General features: G+C 55.6%; 5 protein-coding genes across 5 annotated transcripts; 3 read left to right on the top strand and 2 right to left on the bottom strand.

The window, feature by feature from the left end:
- Window positions 1–200: 200 nt before the first annotated feature.
- Window positions 201–1,317, top strand: J4E92_010708 (uncharacterized protein; the record flags this gene model as incomplete). Its single annotated transcript, XM_051502043.1, has 4 exons — window positions 201–237; window positions 287–801; window positions 848–1,011; window positions 1,059–1,317. 4 exons carry the CDS (start codon window positions 201–203, stop codon window positions 1,315–1,317), a joined length of 975 nt encoding a protein of 324 aa, XP_051347755.1.
- A 665-nt stretch (window positions 1,318–1,982) lies between these two features.
- J4E92_010709 (uncharacterized protein) lies at window positions 1,983–3,354 on the top strand (the record flags this gene model as incomplete). The annotated part of the gene is made up of 2 exons (XM_051502044.1): window positions 1,983–2,312; window positions 2,374–3,354. 2 exons carry the CDS (start codon window positions 1,983–1,985, stop codon window positions 3,352–3,354), a joined length of 1,311 nt encoding a protein of 436 aa, XP_051347756.1.
- A 1,024-nt stretch (window positions 3,355–4,378) lies between these two features.
- J4E92_010710 (uncharacterized protein) lies at window positions 4,379–6,239 on the bottom strand (the record flags this gene model as incomplete). Its single annotated transcript, XM_051502045.1, has 3 exons — window positions 4,379–5,921; window positions 5,983–6,126; window positions 6,181–6,239. The coding sequence occupies 3 exons, from the start codon at window positions 6,237–6,239 to the stop codon at window positions 4,379–4,381; spliced, it is 1,746 nt and encodes a 581-aa protein (XP_051347757.1).
- A 2,281-nt stretch (window positions 6,240–8,520) lies between these two features.
- J4E92_010711 (uncharacterized protein) lies at window positions 8,521–10,648 on the bottom strand (the record flags this gene model as incomplete). Its single annotated transcript, XM_051502046.1, has 5 exons — window positions 8,521–8,685; window positions 8,743–8,934; window positions 8,985–10,363; window positions 10,417–10,544; window positions 10,644–10,648. The coding sequence occupies 5 exons, from the start codon at window positions 10,646–10,648 to the stop codon at window positions 8,521–8,523; spliced, it is 1,869 nt and encodes a 622-aa protein (XP_051347758.1).
- Window positions 10,649–11,278: 630 nt separating this feature from the next.
- Window positions 11,279–19,719, top strand: J4E92_010712 (uncharacterized protein; the record flags this gene model as incomplete). Its single annotated transcript, XM_051502047.1, has 6 exons — window positions 11,279–11,288; window positions 11,334–13,051; window positions 13,099–13,196; window positions 14,426–17,213; window positions 17,267–17,661; window positions 18,171–19,719. The coding sequence occupies 6 exons, from the start codon at window positions 11,279–11,281 to the stop codon at window positions 19,717–19,719; spliced, it is 6,558 nt and encodes a 2,185-aa protein (XP_051347759.1).
- Window positions 19,720–19,858: the final 139 nt, after the last annotated feature.

A 19,858-nucleotide genomic window follows, 5' to 3' on the forward strand; every position in this document is an offset into this window, starting at 1 on the left:
CTCGTCCCCTGCTCCCCGCTGCACCTTCCTCTCTGCCCGCACGTACTAACCACAGGTACACACGAGAGGCATCCCATACCCTCGCCTCACCTCGAACCGGGAATAATACAGACTCGCGGCGAAACTGCATCTCCCGCGATCCACCTAAACACGCTTGACCGCTTGTCGTCTGAAGCAATCGCAGTCCCCAGCCCGCCACCATGGAGAACTACCAGAAGTTGGAGAAGGTCGGAGAGGGTACGCCATTCCTTGATGGCTTAATACGCCTCTACTCACATGATCCCAGGAACCTACGGAGTCGTCTACAAAGCGCGCGACCTCACCACCAAAGACCAGCGCATCGTGGCCCTCAAGAAGATCCGCCTCGAAGCCGAAGATGAAGGCGTCCCGTCGACGGCCATCCGCGAGATCTCACTCCTCAAAGAGATGAACGACCCCAACATCGTGCGCCTCCTCAACATCGTACACGCCGACGGCCACAAGCTCTACCTCGTCTTCGAGTTCCTGGATCTGGATCTGAAGAAGTACATGGAGGCGTTGCCGGTTAGCCAGGGTGGACGGGGCAAGGCGCTGCCGGAGGGATCTGGGCTGGCGGGACAGAGCCTGAGCATGGACGATAAGATGGTCAAGAAGTTTATGATGCAGCTGTGTCAGGGCGTGCGGTATTGCCATGCTCATCGCGTGCTGCATCGTGATCTGAAGCCGCAGAACTTGCTCATCGACAAGGACTGCAATCTCAAGTTGGCGGATTTCGGTCTGGCGCGTGCGTTTGGTGTTCCGCTGCGAACATACACCCACGAGGTATGGATACTGCATATGTGATTTGGGATTGTCTGACATATCCTAGGTCGTCACGCTATGGTACCGCGCTCCGGAGATTCTTCTTGGTGGTCGCCAATACTCAACTGGTGTCGACATGTGGTCTGTTGGCTGCATCTTTGCCGAGATGTGCACGCGCAAGCCTCTGTTCCCTGGTGATTCGGAAATTGACGAGATCTTCAAGATCTTCCGGTATGCACTCTCACCCTATACTATCTCCACATACTAATCATGTCTAGTATCCTCGGCACACCCAACGAGCAAGACTGGCCCGGCGTCACCTCCTTCCCCGACTTCAAGCCCTCGTTCCCCAAGTGGGGCCGGACAGACGTCGCGAACATAGTCACCAACCTCGACGAAGTTGGCCTTGACCTCCTCGATGCGCTGCTTGTCTACGACCCCGCTGGCCGCATCTCAGCAAAGCAGACGGTCATCCACCCATACTTTGGCGGAATGAACGGTGACACACGACACGAATACAGCAACGGCTACCACTAGCCTGTCCCAGGAGGATGCTACGACTGTTACGCTTTGAGTGGTCTGCAGGATTGGTGAGCAATACGAGACGTTAGTGTCTAGGAGCTTTCCTGCTTTGTTCTGGTTACAGGGATTGGGGCTGTGTCTTTATCGGACAGCAAATGGCGTTCTGGTTAGGGTATGCTACTGAGTACATGCATGCAATACTACATACAACTACACAGACATCAGGTGTTGAATGTGAGCCTTGGCTTCAGTGTACTATTACTAATACTGCGTTCATTCCAGCGCGTTCTGACCTCAAGATTTGAGTATGCAGGCTGTCCTTTTTCCACGAAGTGGAACTGTGGTTGACAGTGCTTCAGTGTATCGCAACCATGGATCTCAGTAAAATCGCATCGTGACAACCAAAGTACACCACAGCCATGTCCTGCTGATGCCAGGAGGGATGGAATATAAAACTTTGCACTTGTGCCTCGTTCCTCAATACTACATACAACTACACCGCCATTATGAATTTCCTGTGCTGGCTCGCGATGCTGCCCCTAGCGGCGATGATGCCCCTGGCATCTCTGAATGACGTAGCGCGCCTGCCCCACCTCAGCCCTACGGACCTGCAGGAACGCGTCCACGTACCAGGTCTCCACGGGAGGTCTGCTCACCACGCTTCCTCCACTGACTCAGCAATGACTCCCAATGCGAAACTCCTTCCGCCATCCACCGGCCCCCGTCTCATCGTCTACCACCAGACTTTCCACGACTCAAACGGCACTTACCACTCGTTGCTTCCGCTGCTCACAAACAACACGGGCATCACGCATGTGATTGTCGCGGCTATCCATCTTAATGATGGACCTGGGAATATTACGCTGAATGATCACAAGCCGGATGATAAGAGGTTTGATCAGTTATGGGGCGAGGTGAATTGGTTGCAGGGTAGTGGGGTCAAGGTGTTGGGTATGCTGGGTGGAGCAGCGAAGGGGAGTTACGAGAAGTTGAGCGGAGATGAAGAGAGTGTATGTTCACCACCCCCATCCCATCATCCCTTAGGACCATAAAGCTAATGAATCCCCACAGTTCGAAGCATACTACACCCCCCTCGCCGCCCTAATAACCGCCCGCTCCCTCTCCGGCCTCGACCTCGACATCGAAGAAACCATCCCCCTCTCCACCACCACCCGCCTCATCTCGCGCCTTCGAGCAGACTTCGGCCCCGACTTCCTCATCACCCTCGCCCCCGTCGCCACAGCCCTAATCCCCGACCCCAAAATCCCCGCACACCTCCGCCCGCCCCGACCCATGCTCGCCAGCGGCCCCACTCCCAACCCCTTACACCCCACGCTGCGCCATCTATCCGGCTTCAGCTACCCGGAGCTCGAATGCAGCGTCTGGGGGAAAGAAATAGCATGGTACAACACGCAGTTCTACTGCGGATGGGGCGACGCGTTTACAACGGCATGGTACGATACCATCATCGCCGCGGGCTGGAAACCAGAAAAGATTGTCATGGGCGTGGTGACGAATGAGGCGAATGGCAGTGGATATGTGGATGTGGGACGGCTGGCGGTGGTTGCACAGCAGTTACGGCAGAGTTATTATAAAATGGGAAGGGGGTTTGGGGGGATGATGGGATGGGAGTATTTTAATGCGGGGGATTGTGATGATGATGTCGAATACATCACCGACCGCGATCTCAATACCGAGACTGTGCAGGCGGGGTGGGTTAAAGCGCTAGGATTGTCTCTACGAACGGATGTCGACCTAGATGAAACGCCTATCTATGATTTTGGTGGAGCGGCGATGGGTGGGGCGGCGCTGGGTGGTGTAGGCGGTGCAAGTGGTAGTGGTAGTGGAAGCGGACTTCAGAATATCACGGCTGACCAGATTCGCAATATGGTTAGTAATCTGCCTGCTGCGCGTGCGGCTTGGCCGGACGAAGAGGTGCAGAAGTTGGTGGTACTGGGGTTTAGCAGGCAGGAGGCGTTGGCGGCGTTGAATGCGACGGAGGGGGATACGGAGATGGCGGCGGGGTTTTTGTTTGAGCATTATCCTTCGTAGGGTGGTGGTGGGGGATGTAGATGTAGAGAGGATGGGCGTAGATATGGAGATGGAGATGGGGATGTAGAAGGGATGAGTATACATGGAGGTGGTGTAATGAGTAATGATGTTGAATATGTTGGGCTGGCTACCTAGAGATGAATTTTTGGTGATGGAGTTTAACCATACTGCTTGTTCTACACAAGCATGTACTTTGAGTCAGTATATGCCAAGTATGTCCAAGAAACAATTTACTTATCAAGACCTGCATGGTCCTCACTTCTCAGAAACTCGTGGTTCAACTTCGGAAGTATACGTGCAGCCAACACAGCGGAAACACTACCAAACTCATACTAGCTCGCCAATCCATGGATCGACAATCTACATCTCGGTCATCTGCCCGAGTATCCCGGTGTTTACCCGACACCTGGGCAGCCCACGATCTGATGACAGCTTGGCGTGTGTGAGAGGTGGGAAAATTTAGTTGAAGGTCACGCGTGACTGTTGTGTTATCTATGCCACTTCCATGTCTCAGCCTAGAAGGGTAGGCATTGAGTCAGTCGTGGGGGAGTGTGGAAGTAACAAGTGCCATGGTAAGGATAGCGCGCGAGTCATGCACGCGATGCCAAGGTGATCTGCTACGTCACAGTCTCCTGGGTATTGTAGATTGCAGATGGAGATCTAGATCAAGCAAATGTGTTAGATGATGAAGGATAGAGTGTAATGATATGTAATTACTATGCATGGTAAAAAAACGATGCGCATGGGGTATCCTCCCTCCTCTACCTCTGTATCCAACCAACCCAGCCCAACCCAATCAAGAGTGGTGAAGCCCTATACCAAGCCCAACAAAAGTGGAAGTCTAAATCTATATCTATACAAACATTGAAGTGAAAGAAATATGCGTCTCTGCGTCTAACATGCGCTCGTGAACGTAATCATAACGATGACAGGGGAACCAGGCGATGAGATACCATGATAAACACACCACAACAAACCAACAAACCCCCCTCCAACCAACCATCCACCTTAGAAAACACCCCCCCTACCTCCCCTCACTACTCGGACTCGCCGTCCTAGGACTCTGCCTCCGACTATTCATCTGCGTATTCCGATACGTCTCCTCATTCAACGTATCCAAACTCCTTGTGGGACTAGGAGTAGTCCCCCTACTACCGCGACTCCTGCTAGGCGAACTAGGCCTACTCATCGCAATCTCGTAGCTCGGCAAATCCATATCCATGCCGCCAGGCGTACGCGAACCAGCGGGCGTGCGCACAGCGGTGTTGTAGCTGGGCGTGCGGGCTAGGGCGTCCATGTCGTAGTTTGAGGGCGGGAGGTCGAAGTACGCTTGTTCGGTGGTGTTGGAGTTGGAGTTGGCGTGGGCGGGCGTGCTTTCGCCGGAGGAGTGTTGGCGGGTGGGTTGGAAGCGGGTGGGGCGGTCGGAGTGGTGCATGCTGAGGTTTGCGAGGCGGTGTTGGAGGGCGGCAGCGGAGGCGCCGCCGCCGGGCTGGTGGACGGCTGCATCGAGGGACGTGAGGTCTTCGGCGGAGCCGCGCCGCGATTGCGCGTAGAAGGGCGTGTTGGCCCCGCTGTTCATCATGCTGTGGACGCCGCCGGGTGTCATGAAACCTGAGGGGTCGATGTCGTTGTAGAGAGAGTCGAGTTGGTGGAGCCCGTATGTCGGAGGCGCGTTTTGGTTGACTTCGTCTTGGATGGCTTGGGCGTTTAGGATGTTTTGGTCTACGACTACGCTTTGGTCTTCGTTGGGGGGCAGGTTTGGTGAGATGAAGAGGTGGACGTGGTTTTTTACTAGCAGTTGCGAAGTGTGGCCTTCGGGGTTCTTGAGGTTGACGTATAGGCGCAATTTGTGCGTTAGCCGTATGTTCTCTGTGTCGACGGATTGCCGGCAGTTCTTGAGCGACTTGGGTAGATCGAGCGTCATGGAAAAGCGATGCGACTCGTCGAATAGCGCGTCCGTGTCTTCTGTTCCGTCGGGGACCCTGCGCGCAGAGTCTTCGGGCATGTCGCCTTCTGTGACCGCAACCTGCATGTCGTTGTTGTGACTTATCCGGCGGCCAGCGTAGTCGGCGAACAATTGCCGCGATTCTATGAGCTCCATCTTGATTGTCGAAATCTCCACACCCTTGCGCAGGGGAATCAGCACGAAATCGGCGGTTATCGACGTTCCGACAATGTAGTTCTTCTGCGGGACCGTAATCTTGTAGGCCAGCTTGTTCGCCCAGATATCTTCGTTGATCTGCTCCATGGGCATGGACTCGAGCATGTCGCGTCCGAGCGTGCGAATGACGCGGATGTGCGCCGTAGCACTGAGCTGCTTGCTCATGTACCCTCTATCCACGTGGGCCTTGAGACTATAAACCACCCAGTTGGTCGGCAGCCCCTCGACGCTCTGGTCAAGGTTCGGGGGCATCTTGAACTTGAAATCCCACTCATGGTATCCGGCGTTGAGCTTGTGCGCTTTGGTCTTGCTGCCGACGTCGACGGGAAAGAGGTGGAGTTCTTCGACGAGGAAGTTGGTCTTTTGCGTAATCGGCTGCGGGCTGACGGTGTTGGTCAAGTGCCATCTGCGGGAAGGTCAATTAGCATGCGCTTCTGGTAAACCTCCAGGAAGGGGCGTTACCGTACGAGACTTTCCGTGTGCCCGTGAGTGTGATTCGCAAGCTCCTCACTGACATGGACTCTGGGTTGTTCAGAATCAACTTGCCCCTCAGCTCCGTCTCATGCGACTCAGACGACTCTCCATAGAAAACGACAAAAGGCGACTCTGGCCTGGGAATGTGTTAGATATCGCCATGTTGAGGTTTGGCGGTGGTAGAAGCGTACTTGATCTCCAGGGTGGGCACGGCATGTCTGCCGAAGACCCCGACACCTGGGCGAGGCATGATGTAACGAGGGTCGTTTTTTATGAGTCGAACCAAACACCACCAAAGAGATGTTTAGAGGCTTCTTCGATTGTAGAAATTTAACCAGCGACAGTGTATCCTTCTACTTCTAGCAGGCGTAGGTGGTATAATATGCGAACGTGGACGGCGATGCAGTCAGCAAGCTGAGAGATGCTGATTCGAAGCGTGGGAGGAAGTAGACACAGAAAGCGCCGCACGTCACAGATATGCAACCAAAGTAAAGTAAGGGCAGGACTCTACTCAGCTGGCCGCGGCCGCGTGTAGGTACCGCGTTAGATATACCACATTAGCTGGCTGCGCGTGGGATAAAGCGGGCAAGGGCGGCCTGCACCCTGATGAGCTCATGGGCTGCAAGTGGAGACGCGACAAGTCCAGTAGGCCTGCTCGCATCATTGTAGTCGCCTGTCTAGCGCGGCTCCTGGGTTGCGCTCACGTCTTAGAATTTTCTGGCGCAATCATTAGGCGTCGCATTGGCAGGCCGGGGCTGCCAGCAGGGGCCGTCCCAAAGAAGGTCTTCCGATAAGAAGACACCGCGAACGGCGGCCATGGCGATAGCAGCGCGCCTCCTGTGCAAGTAGCCTTCATAGACATTGATTACGCGCGTCCAGAGTAATTCACTGCGATACAATCATTAATACCTCCGTCTTACAGCCTATCCAACAATCCCACCGACAGCACCCACTATTCCTCATCCCTCGCTTGGAGTCACATCGCCCTCTTGCTCTAACTAAGCCTAAGCTCTTCAGGGTTTTGCTTGCGGCTCTCCCGAAGTATCTCCACATGGTACTACCCAGCCTTCTAGTGCGCTTTTCTACCTCTTACGCATTGCACATGGATAGTAGCTGCGATTGCGCCACACCTGGCATGGTTGCCGCCCATCTTGCAGCATCGGCCAACCTGCAGCTCAAATTCCGAAACGTGCGAATGCACCTCGCCGGTTCCATTCTTCGACGAATACTATCGTCGAGACTGGCATTTCTGCTGTCTGGTCGAACGAGGGTCGCCTGACGTGGAGGGATTGGGTGGAGGGTGTGCATGTGTATTGCGTGTCGTTGCTCAATCAATGGAGGGGTATGGCTATCAAGGTTTGAGTTGCGGTGTTACTCGTGTGATGTGAACCATCGTTCCTGCCTCCGTCTCACCCTGACTCCAGCTCAACTCAACGGTTGAGCATCGCCGATACAGCCACGCCATTGCCGTCACGACTGTCTTGACCGCCACGCTGAAACCAGCCACCAGCCTCCTACACTACACTACTCACCACTCAACTCTACGCCTACCTTAATCTCGGTCCGAGCATGCACGGTCACGAAAATCTGCGGCTAGACCTGCATTGCCGCAACTGTGGGTAATGCGAGCAGAGCCTCATCATAGCCATGTACATGTACGTACATTATACAGACCCACATTCAACTCGACAGAAGCGACTACAGTAATTCCCGCATGCGCCGCCGCGTGTATCCACTACTTAGTACTCCGACATCGTGAGCGCAATCGACATGGTCTAGTTAATTTAGTTACTACCGGCCGGAAACCCAGTGGTATCCTCATGGTCGACATTTTTGCCGTAAAGGGTGCATGGTGGAGATAAGGAAACTTGATTTACGCGTCGATGGGGGAGGCTGTTGTTCTAGAACAAAGTAAGCTTCTTCGCCCGCGCAGCATGCAAGGAAGACAGACGTGCATGTAGGGCTGAACGGCGTCTGGCACATGTCAGACTGATGTCGGGATATATCGGAGGGAGGTTGGACCTCCGATGGAACTCGTGTGGCGCGCCGTTTTCAGTGAACCCACATTTTCAGAGATCGGATTCTATAGGAGGGCTCTCAGTAGAAGTACACATTATCGTAGAGATCGTCTACTTCCTAGACTGTAGTGGTGCGTACGCAGCAGAGTGCACATGAAAGCTGGCTAGTGTTCGGAGCGCACCAAGACCTCCGACCTCGACCTCGATCCCGCCACCACCACCACCAAAACCCAATCGCGCGATAAACGTCTTATGCAGATCCAAATACCGCGTCCTAAGCATGATTCCCATTTGCACTCGCAGACGTACTGCTGTCGTCATTCCCAGCACCTTCTTTCGGTCGGTCCCAAGTCCGGATATGGCCTGCAATACAAAGCTGTCAGCGATCCACTTCCTTATCTCTGAAATTTACCCATCGCGAACTCAACAAATGCGTCGGGCGGATCCCGGTGTGCCACTAAGACGGGTGTTCCTGCGCACGGCCACCTGGCGCCTGTAGTAGAAACCCGGGCCTTATCGCAGATCATACGTGCAACGTGCGCGTAACGGGTGGATATGAGGTGATTTGAACGAAAACTTTGCTTGCTGCTGCTGCGACTCACCGTTCTTGCATGAGGTGAGGATGCAGTCCTCTTCGAAGCCTAGCCAGCACAGTGGGTGCTCGTGGACGGATTTTGCCTATGGGTATTGGCGGTTAGAAATTGATGTTGAGGTTTCAGCTGAAGCCAAACTCACCAGCACTGGAGGTAGCATGGCCGTGCGTGCCCGAGGCTCCACGGGGTGCACCACTATTTCTTCCTCGTCCGCCATGCTGCCCGATGTGAGGTTCGAGTTCGATCGCAGCCTATTGACCGAGCTTCCTCCCGTTTGTGTGCGCTGCATCTTGAGGTTCGACGAGGCGATGCTACCGCGCTGTCGCACAGACGCCTACATCAACGTTAGCCATCACAATTGTCGCGTTCAACGACTGCACTCACTGCTCGCGGCCTGTGCAGCATGCCGACGCTGAAGTCCCACAGCAACAACCGACAGTCCTCTCCTACGCTGCCAATACGGTAATTGCGCTCGTCGCATCGCCATGGATCGAACTGCACTGCCGTCACCCACGAATTGTGGCCCTGACAGCGCGCTACCAGCATGCTGTCCTCCAAAGACCATATCGAGACGAGATCGTCTTGCCCTCCCGTGACGACATAGCGACCGTCAGGCGACCAGCAGACGCACATCATGCCGCCGTAATAGCTCATGTAGTGGTGGAGCAGCTTCTCGCGCAGGAAATCCATGATCCTGAAGGACCCATCCTCGGACACAACCGCAAGATGACGTCGATCGGGCGAAAATTCAAAGGCATTGACCTTTGACCTCGAGACTTGCCAGTAGGACACGGGATTCGTTCTCTGGTTCTTCGAGTTGACAGACTTCTTGACCGTCAAGAGGTGCTTCAGCTTCTTCTCCTGATCTGTCAGCCCATTCTCGCTAGGAGATGTGACGGCCTCTTCTGGCACAAACACGGCGTCTTCCTTCTCCTTGTCATACACCACCAGACTGCCGTCCATGTGCGCCGCGAGGAAGAGATTCTCACTATTCGGCAGCCACCGTATGTCCGACACGGCGGTCTTGTTGATGACACCGTTCTTGTTGATGCGCGCGTACTTTTGCGACATTGGCTCGTACCATATTATGTCGCCTGTCGAAAAGCCCATGATGATGTCGAGGTGATTTGGGCCTTTTGTGATCTGGTTTATATCGTGACATAGCGCGTGCGCTTTCGTGAAGAGAATCTTGGTCAGGTGTTCGTCTTTGGTAGGTGAAGTCAAGTCCAGCCACTGGAATGCGCGGTTGATGTTTGCGAAGGCATAGAGGCCATTGGGGTTGTGTTCTTGCAATCGCTTGGTCAGGGCCTCATGGGGAATGACTCTGGATACGAAGGACGAGTTGCTCTTAACAATGTTGCTCTTCGGTTTCCGCCTCTTAGTAGGATCCTTGGAGTCTTTGCCGTTGATGACTGCCAGCGCCGCGTTGCCTTCGCCGAAGACGGGTGTCTTCAGCCCATCCAGCGGAGACGACACGATGCCATTGGCGCTGTATGAACCGCCATCGCTCGCCTGGCTGTTGCTCTCGTGCGGCGACTCCTGTATGCTCGGGGGCACTTGCGACCGGGTGCTCGTCCGTGTGCCGAATCGGTGGAGTTGCGACTGCGAGGGCTGGCGGGGCGCAAGGGCGACGAGCGAGAGCTTGGTGCCAGCTGTGGGAGGAGAGACGGTCGTCGCAAGCGGGTTCGGGTTGTGGATGGGGGCCTCTGAGGGATGCGGCGGGGGCGTAGCTAGGTGGAGGTCGTCGCGCAGCACATAGGTACCTTTCATAGCGTCAGTGAGGGCAAGAGCTGCAGGGTCCAGGCTGGTTAATTACCTTCTCCGACGACCAGCTGGTGCTCGGGGCCGGTGGGGTGGGTGAGGGTGTTGTTGGTCTCGATAAGCTGGCCCGGCTGCGCGCCCGGGTAGCCTCCGACAGGATAGCGCGGCGGCGGAGGGAGGACGCTGTACACACATCAGTCGCGCGTCCGATGGGGGTGGAGCACGATAGGGCTGCCATTGGTGGGCGACTGGCGGTCAGCCAGAGATAGGACAGGTACTCACAACATAGCTGCTGCAGTGTAATCAGTTGCGGGCTAACTGCGGCCTGGTGGAGTCGCGGTGCCTGGCTAGGAGTGGCAGGGTAGAGTTAAGGGTAAGACATTAGCACCAGCAAGTACCGCGGCTATGGCATCGGCGTGTGAAGAGGCAGGATACGTCGATTTGGGCGCGCGCGGAGAAGGAAGCTTGTGGCCCGCGGCAGGCAGGCTGGGACTGGCATGGGAGCGCGGGCCATGGAACCATTGGGGAAGTGGAAAGCGGAGACGAGACGGGCGCCTTATGGCTCCGTGCACTGGGCAGTCTTATTAATTGCCTGCCATGCCGCTGGCCGTTGGTGGAGAGGACGAGGCATGACATGGGTCCGGCGTGTCTGCAGGGCCACTCGACAACGGTCGACGCATTGCACCTCCCAGCAGCCAATCTTGCGGGGCTGCTGGCGGGGAAGCTCCAGGGCTGCGATCGTCTCCCACGTGTGCCAAGCCTTCTGACAGCACTGGTGCTGCCCTGACCACGAATCGCTATGAACATTGCACAAGTCCGAATATTCTCACGGCAGGTCCGATCCATTTTCCCAACCACTCACTACCTTCACTGCATCCCTTGCACCTGCCCAAATGCACCAATAATGCTGCCGAGAAATGGCGACCGGTATGTGGAGTTCCCTCCCGACAACACACTCACTAACATGCGCAGTACGGATTTGTCTTTGCGGTGACGATGGCGTCGGCAAGAGCTCCATCATCACGTCTCTTGTCAAGGACGTCTTCGTCACAGCCAAAATCCAGCCCGTTCTGCCACAGGTGACGCTTCCGCCCACGCTTGGAACGCCCGACAATGTCACCACCACCATCGTCGATACCTCCGCCCTGCCTCACGAACGACACACGCTCCGCACAGAGCTCCGCAAATCGAACGTCATACTCCTCGTATACTCGGACCACTACAGCTATGAGCGGGTGGCGCTGTTCTGGATGCCCTACTTCCGCTCGCTGGGTGTCAACGTGCCAGTGGTGCTGTGCGCGAACAAGTCTGACATCGCCTCGAATGGCACAACATCCCAAGTCGTATCGGAGGAGATGCTGCCTGTCATGAACGAGTTCAAGGAGATCGACTCCTGCATCCGCACCAGCGCCAAGGACCACCACAACATCAACGAGGTCTTCTTCCTCTGCCAAAAGGCCGTCACACACCCGATAGCCCCGCTATACGATTCCAAGGAGAACGCACTCAAGCCAGCAGCCGTGTCTGCACTGCAACGCGTCTTCCATCTATGCGACACAGACAAGGATGGGTACTGGAACGATCAGGAGATTCACGATTTCCAGATCAAGTGCTTTGAGAAACCGCTGGGGGACGACGATTTGATGAACATAAAGAGGTCGATGGAGCGCTTTGCTCCCGGTCTGACCGGCGAGCATGGCATGGACGAGAAGGGGTTTCTGCTCCTGAACAAGATCTTCGCGGAGAAAGGGCGGCACGAGACCATCTGGATCATACTGCGGAAGTTCCACTACACCGACAGTCTGAGTCTCCAGGACACGTTCCTCCACCCCAAGTTCGATGTTCCTCAGTTCTCCTCCGCCGAACTCAGCCCGTCCGGCTACCGCTTCTTCGTCGATCTGTTCCTGAAGTTTGATATGGACAATGACGGAGGACTCAACGACAGAGAACTCGCGAATCTATTCGCACCCACCCCCGGCATGCCGACATCTTGGGTGGACTCGTCGTTCCCATCGTGTACAGTGCGCAACGAAGCTGGATACATCACACTACAGGGTTGGCTCGCGCAATGGAGCATGACTACCTTTGAAGAGCCCAAGACGACTCTAGCATATCTGGCATACCTCGGATTTGAGAGCGGCGAGCGCGGAGGCACAACCAGCGCACTCAAGGTGACCAAAGCTAGGAAGCGACGGAAGAAGCCTGGCCGCGTCGAGCGCAACGTCTTTCTATGCTACGTCATAGGGTCGAGCGGGAGTGGAAAGAGCTCATTGCTGTCTGCCTTCCTCCAGCGACCGTTCAGCCACACCTACCATCCCACGATAAAACCGCGTTCGGCAGTCAATAGCGTTGAGCTGAAAGGTGGCAAGCAATGCTATCTAATTCTGGAAGAGCTCGGTGAACTCGAACCCGCGATCTTAGAGAACCAGGCCAAGCTCGACGCGTGCGATCTGTTGTGTTATACCTACGACTCGAGCGACCCCACGAGCTTTGCGCATGTTGTCGAGCTGCGGAAGAAGTACCCCCATCTCGACCAACTACCAGCGGTCTACACAGCCCTGAAGGCAGACCAGGACAAGACGATGCAGCGATGCGAGCAGCAGCCCGACGAATACACCAGCGCCCTGAGGATGGCACCGCCACTGCACGTCAGCACGACGTGGAACAGCATATCGGAGCTGTTTGTTCACGTACGTACTACATCCATTGATTAATTCCACGAGCTAACACCGTATAGCTGGCCGAGAGCGCCACTCACCCCTCGACAGCCTTCCCCAAGCAGGAAGAGGACGGCTACGATTATCTCAATCTTTACCTAGCGCTGGGGGCTGTCACGTGTGCAGTGGCCTCGGCGATGTTTGTCTGGAGACGCAGCAGCGCATCGACCTGAGACCTGCACGCCAACCTAGGGAAAAACTGAAAAGCCTAGAGCCTACGTTGACTTTAAGTCACCTCCTTTGCAAGGTTTTAGGTCAATGTAGTCTGCAGACCTGTTCAGTTTTTCCCTAAACTGACGTGCTGAGACCTGAGACCAGGGGCCAGGCATGAATGTGAATCTTTGCTTCTTGTATATACCATGGCAGCACACCACTTCCACCCCTATAGACAAACTACTCGCAATAGGAAGAATCCAAGCTTCGGAGATGATGGCAATGCAGCACTCACGATAATGGCAGCGCGGAGGGTCAGCGCTTAAGCATGACATCACCTTGGCGTGCGGCTACGTTGTACAACAGACAAGTCTCAGCGGCACGAGCGAATAGGTAGACGCAGGGACATTTACCCCTGGCGCTTCGGCCTGACGGGGAGTAGCGCCAATATGTGGATAGATGATATCGGTGAGTTAGCATGGGATCACGATGTTGGGCTGGAGCGAGGGAGGGTGACAGCTCGCTTGACAATGGTGTGGGCTAGCGACGTGCTTCATGGTGCACTTCCGTGACTTAGTCCGGGGATCTGCGAGTAGTCTGAGACGAGACGGCTATTCTTGTCTCTCGCACGCATCACATTCAGTGACAACGTGAACACCCGCGTGCTGCCGAAACCGTGAAAACTCCAGTAGGGGTTTCTTTTGGGTGTAGACGTTGAAACGGTCTAGTTGTTTTTTGAGCAGGACCCTGGATGCGGTATCGAAGTCGCCCGGCTGGGTAAGGCGGACATGGATTGGCTGTCTGGCGTGGTTGAGGGCGGCTGCTGGCAGACGTACACTCGGCTTGTGGTGATGCCCCCCTGTGTGGCGGAGCAGCTGGAGGGCGCCGAGTCGTGCATCTTGGGCGCGCTCCAGGCAGGCTAGTGACATTGCAGTTAGTTGGGGTGCTGGCTGGACATGTGCATCACGGCGCGAATGTGTACCTCTACTATTTCTCCCTGAGACCATGGTGCTTGATACTCCTTCGCCGCAGCACCAACACGCCCGACCCGTCCGCCTCGCAAACCTTGGGCCCTTGGATGCCCGCACCGCCTCGGCGCCCTAAGCAAGCCGTGGCAATCGTGCTAACCCGCACCTCCGCACTCTCTGAGGTTCGCAAATGGTGAGTAGCACGTGTCTAATATTTGAACCTCAGGCACGCATACTGTATCCTGTGGTGGATTGTTTCGTTTCCCTATTCCCCGGCAAAGGCCCGCGGCGCCAACCCGACGTTCCAAGGAGCCCCCAAGCTGACCAAGTCTCGTACCCCACAGGCAACCGACAGAGCCAGAGAGCTGGACCGCCTATATCAGATGCGAAACCCAGGCCCGCGCCGGGGGCATGCGCCGCAGATATCCATCAGCGATGACAGCCACCACGTCACCGAGGCCATAGGCGACATGTACGGCGGCGACAGCGACACCGACGCCCCCAACCGCCGCAGCCTGCGACCCCTAAGCTTCGTCCCCAGCCCCAACGGCGACTCGATCCAGTCCTTTGGCGCCTTCGAGGCCTTCGACCCCTTCCCCAACGCGCCCCCCGCGAGGTCCCCGCTGCGTCCCCAGATGTCCTTCGAGAAGCCCCAAACGCCCACGAGCCCCAATGGCACCGCCAACATGAGCACGAAGCGGGCGTCGGTCGCCCGGCACCCGTCGAACGGCGGCCAGATGTCCCCTCCGCTGTCCCGCTCGAACTCGAACACGGCGTCGCACCAGTTCCCGCTGAACAACCTCGACTACGAGAACAGCCCGGCGGGCCTCGCCCAGGAGCTGAGCAACCTGCAGGCGATACGGAGGATGTCCATGGGCGTTAACAATGCCGATCCCGATCTGCCTTCGTTCCAGTCCGCAAACTCACCGCCCTCCCCACCGGCCATGTCGGAAGAGGACGAGTCGAAACTCTTCTGGGTACCCGCGCGGCTGCACCCCGAACTGGCGCCCATGGAGTTCAAGACGTTCATTGAAGACAAGATTGACAGGACGAGACGACGCTCCGGAGACTCGGACTCGCTATCTCCGGACGGCGCCATGGGGCGTCAGGGCTCGGGTGGAGGGCTGCGGCGGAAGAAGTCCATGCTGTCCAGACAGATTGATACTGGCTCTGGCTACAAGGACGGCGCCGAGAGGCTGGAGAGGAAGCGATCCGGCGCGCAGCCCAACGGGGGCTTGTCGAACCTACAGGAGCTCGAGCACATACAGGAGGACCCGGTGGCCTTGATAAGACGGATGAGCATCGATCAAAAGGGCATGGCTGGGGAAGGGGAAGAGGGCGCCGACGGGATGCCCATTGTGCCGGGTAGCAAGATGCGTGGGCTGGGCACGCTCAAGAGATCAACACACACTACCTACAGACGAGGCAGTCTGCGGAAAGGCGGCCCGCCCCTCTCACGGCGACTCGTCTCTGGCCGACAAGGAGACACAGACACGGAAGATTCCCCGTCCACCTCGCCCGTCCACTCTACCGAGAGCATACCCGAAGTCCCTCCTCTCCCAGGTCTCAACCGCGTTCAGTCGGAACCCGTTAACTCGGCGTTTGAAGGCTCGTCCAACAACTTCTCGCGGCCGGGGGCAAAGCGGGCATCTCCCAGCTATGGCGGCGAGAGACCAGGTTCATCTGAAGAGTACCCCAGGTCAGCTTCTACAGAGCCTGTCTCACAGCAGGAGCGAAGTTCGCCGCAGCCCAGGCAGTTCCACTCGAGAATCGCCTCCAACGGCCGCACGACTGCACCTTTGCCAGGCTACACACCCCCGCCGCAGCAGGTACCCCAGATTATCGAGACACCACCGCCACAAGAACAGAACCGAACACCTCAGTTTCAGCTACCCGAACGTCACTCCTCCCGCCAACCTCCGCCTCAAGCCCAGCAACAACCTGCAGGCCCTCGCCATTATCCTCAGCCTCAACAGCAACCCCCGCAACAACAGCGCCAGCCCCAGTCGTCGAGTCGACCGAACCGTCATGCACAAGCTGCTCAGTCCTCCCCGATCAAGCCCGCGCAATCCTTCGATGACCTAGTAGCACATCCTTCGGCGATGCCCGGCCAGAACAACAGGGTCGATTCGTTGTCCATAATCCCGAACGCGCCAGAAGAGAAGAAGCTCGAACCGAAGGCCAAAGATAAGAAGGATAAGGATGGCTCTGAGGGCGGCCAAAGGAAGACGAGCTGGGGCTGGTTTGGCGGCGATAAGGAGAAGGAAAAAGACAAGAAGTCAAAAGACAAAGACTCAGAAAAAGAAGCCCCGAAGAAGGTCAAGAACAAGCTCAGCAAGTCCCAGGAGAAGGAGAAGGACAAGGGCCACGATGACACGAGACTGGACCTCCTGCAGACATCGATACAGGGCGGCGGGCGTGGTCGAGAAAGTGTAGTGTTGGATCGCGAAAGCGTCAAACTGGAAGAAGAGCGGAAGAAGGAGAGCGCCAGAAAAACATCCAGCGAAGGCAAGAAAGAGAAGGAACCTGGACTGCTGTCCTCCATCTTCGGAGGAGGAAAGAAGAAGGGCGAGAAAGAGTCGTCTCACAAGAAGAACGCCTCACGTGGATTATCGCCCGAACCCCCGCCACGCATCCTAAAGCCCGACATCGACTACAACTGGACCCGATTCTCGATCCTGGAAGAACGCGCGATTTACCGCATGGCCCACATCAAGCTTGCGAACCCCCGCCGCGAACTCTACTCCCAAGTTTTGCTGTCCAACTTCATGTACTCGTACCTCGCCAAGGTCCAGCAAATGCACCCGCAGATTTCCATCGGCAACTCCAAGCAAGCAAAGCAAGCTCAACAGGCTCAGCAACAGCAACAAGCCGCGCAGCAGAAGAAGGAGCAGCAACAGCAGCAACATCAGCAGCAGGCCGCTCAGCAATCTCAGCAGCAGGTACAGCAGCAGCAGCAACCGCAGCAACAGTCGCAGCCTGAGGAGTTTGCCCAGTATCAGCGGTACCAGCAGGTAAGACATATAAAAGGCGTTGTTTAGAAGAGTGAAGCTAATGTAGAACGTAGCAGCAACAACAGCACGAACAGCAATCCTCCGAAAAATCCTCACAAGAATGGCCCTCTGTACACCAACAACAAGCCAATGGCGGCCTCTCACAACAACAAAACGGTCAACACCAGCAACAACAGCAACAACATGTAAGAGGCGGCTCTCAGCAGGGTAATTCTTATAACCAGAACCCGCGTGATTCGCATCACTCGAATCATAGTGCGAATGGCGGAGGTGGAGGTGGTAGTGGTGGTGGGGGTGGATATAGTGTAGCGAATACGCAGAATTATCTGGGGCAGTCGGGTAAAGGGGGTGGGGGTGGTGGTGGTGGTGGGATAGGAGGGGGAGGTGGAGGGGGGTATAGTAATTATAGTGATGATGAGGGGGGGAAGAGGGGGGATGATGATATGTGGTAGTTGAAGACTTCATGGTCGTGATTAATATGAGGACCTCGGAAAGTGGAGCAGGGGGCCGAGTAGGGATATACAGCCTCTTTTCAACTACCCCTTTCTTCATGTTTTTCTGTCTCGAAGTTTGAGTTCTTTGTATATTTATCTGGGTCTCTTATCTAATCTTGGGATGGGGAGGTGGGCGTATAGGGTTTCCAGGGGGTTAGATGGACGAAGGGATAGTAGGGATGTTTACTGACGGTCGCAAGATGGATGTGTCGACGCGGAATGGGAATTACAGATAATGTAATTTTTTCAATCTCGTAGCCGCCTCCATTGTGTGTTGATGCAACGTCTAGCAACTTCGGGGTTCTAGTGGCTTCGGGGATGGGGGGGATAAAGAGAAATGTTTGTCGATGAAGCAAACGTGGAAGGGGATGGACGTATGGGTGGGTGTATTAATGAGGAGGTAACGGTGAACTGGAGCTGTTCACACATCCATCTTACCTTGCAGCCTTTACGACACAGTTAGTGACAACGCTAAGGATACGGATCTCACAATGCCACCGAAAAGAAGACCCAGCAAGGACCGTCGAGACAATTCTCAGCAGGACATCGAACCAGATCCAACCCTAGATTCAGAAGAGGAAATCCCGATAGTGGAAAACGACAAGAACGATACGGCGGAAGAGCAGCAGGACGAGGAAGTGCTGGGAGAAAGGGATGGCACAGGGGACTCGTACCACTTACCTGAAGAAACAGAAGACGAACTCGCACAACGTCCTACGCGTGCCGGTGTAGCAAGAAAACCGCAAAAGAATGTGCCTGCCAAAGCTGTCGTGGTCATCGACGAGGGTGATGATGGGGAAGCATCTGAAGCTCAACGACGGACTCAAGCGGCCGCTACCATCAGGCGAAATTGGGGCTTTGGAAGCATTCGAGAGTGCATCCCAGAAAAGAAGTGGCTTTCACGCGGACTCAAGGACTACGAAGACGAGAACTGGCAACTAGATACCATTGACGAGTTCGAAGGGCTGTCAAACGAGACTCATGGACAAGGCGATGCAATGAAAGAGCAAATTGGATTATTCTTCGATAAAAGGGGGAGTACAGGGGCTAATCGAAGGATAGGGGGCAGTGCCTTAGAGAAGGAGAAAAACTTGGTTGATGATATCAAAAGGCTACGTAAAGGGGACAGGATTGACCCGGAGACGCATAGAGAGATACCTGCGACCCCTCGGGGGGCTGCAGCGGCATCAGGCCCTAAGAAAAAGAGGGGAAAGCCTCAGGGTTCTGCAAACCCGGCACGGAAGGACAGAAGCAATCTAGGACGAGCCAGCAAGGACAAGTCGAGCAAGCGGAAGTCGAACGCCATGGCGGATATCGACGAGGAGTCAGATGATGAGGACAATGGAGTTCAAGGTGGCGGCCAGCCGAGCAAGAGGCCAAGGAAAGATGACCAGCAACCGGCTGAGAAGCAGAGTGGAAGACAACAAGCATCAGGTCCTGGCAGCTCTCTACGCAACCGAATACGGACATTACAGCAGCAAATAGACGCACTCGATCTCATCCGCCAGAACTGGGACATCGAATCTGTCCTGGAGTTCTTGCCACAACGCTGGTTTGAAATGGGCGAAGACGCAGATGAGCACATTCCCCGGGCCATCCTCGAGCGGATACGCGATCTATCCAACATCACCAATACACCAGAGCAAGGTCAAGCCGTCGGACAAGCGCTACATGACAGCATGAGCTCGCGTACAAGTACCTCTCTAGAGGACATCCTTGCGGTCATCGCAGTGGCTGGCGAGCAGTTCTACGCCGCAGCTGAAGAACAGCGTCCATCGCATCCAGACAACATGGGAACACCTTCCGACACCAGAGTTCTGGTGCGCGCAGCTCGAATTGCTGCCGCACGCGCTGATCGAGATGAAAGGGGATATCTGCTCAGGTACGAGGACGGCGTGCTTCGAAGCGCGGCTAGGCATCGGGAAGTTGAGCGGCTTGAAGATATCATGGCGCAGCAGGAAAGGGATGCGGAACGAGAGAGTGATAGGGAAGACGACGGAGAGGAAGAGTGAGATGAATAGATTGATGGGAATGTGAACGGTGACAAAGGAGTAAATCGAGAGGGGGTAGTTGGTTAATGCGAATATGAAATGATAGCGTCTAATAGTTGTGCTGGATTGGTGTCTTCTTATGTTAATGTCTTCTAGCTGA

The sequence above is a fragment of the Alternaria infectoria genome (assembly GCF_024043175.1).
Source record: "Alternaria infectoria strain BMP 0036 chromosome Unknown scaffold_41, whole genome shotgun sequence".
Taxonomy (NCBI): Eukaryota; Fungi; Ascomycota; class Dothideomycetes; order Pleosporales; family Pleosporaceae; genus Alternaria; species Alternaria infectoria.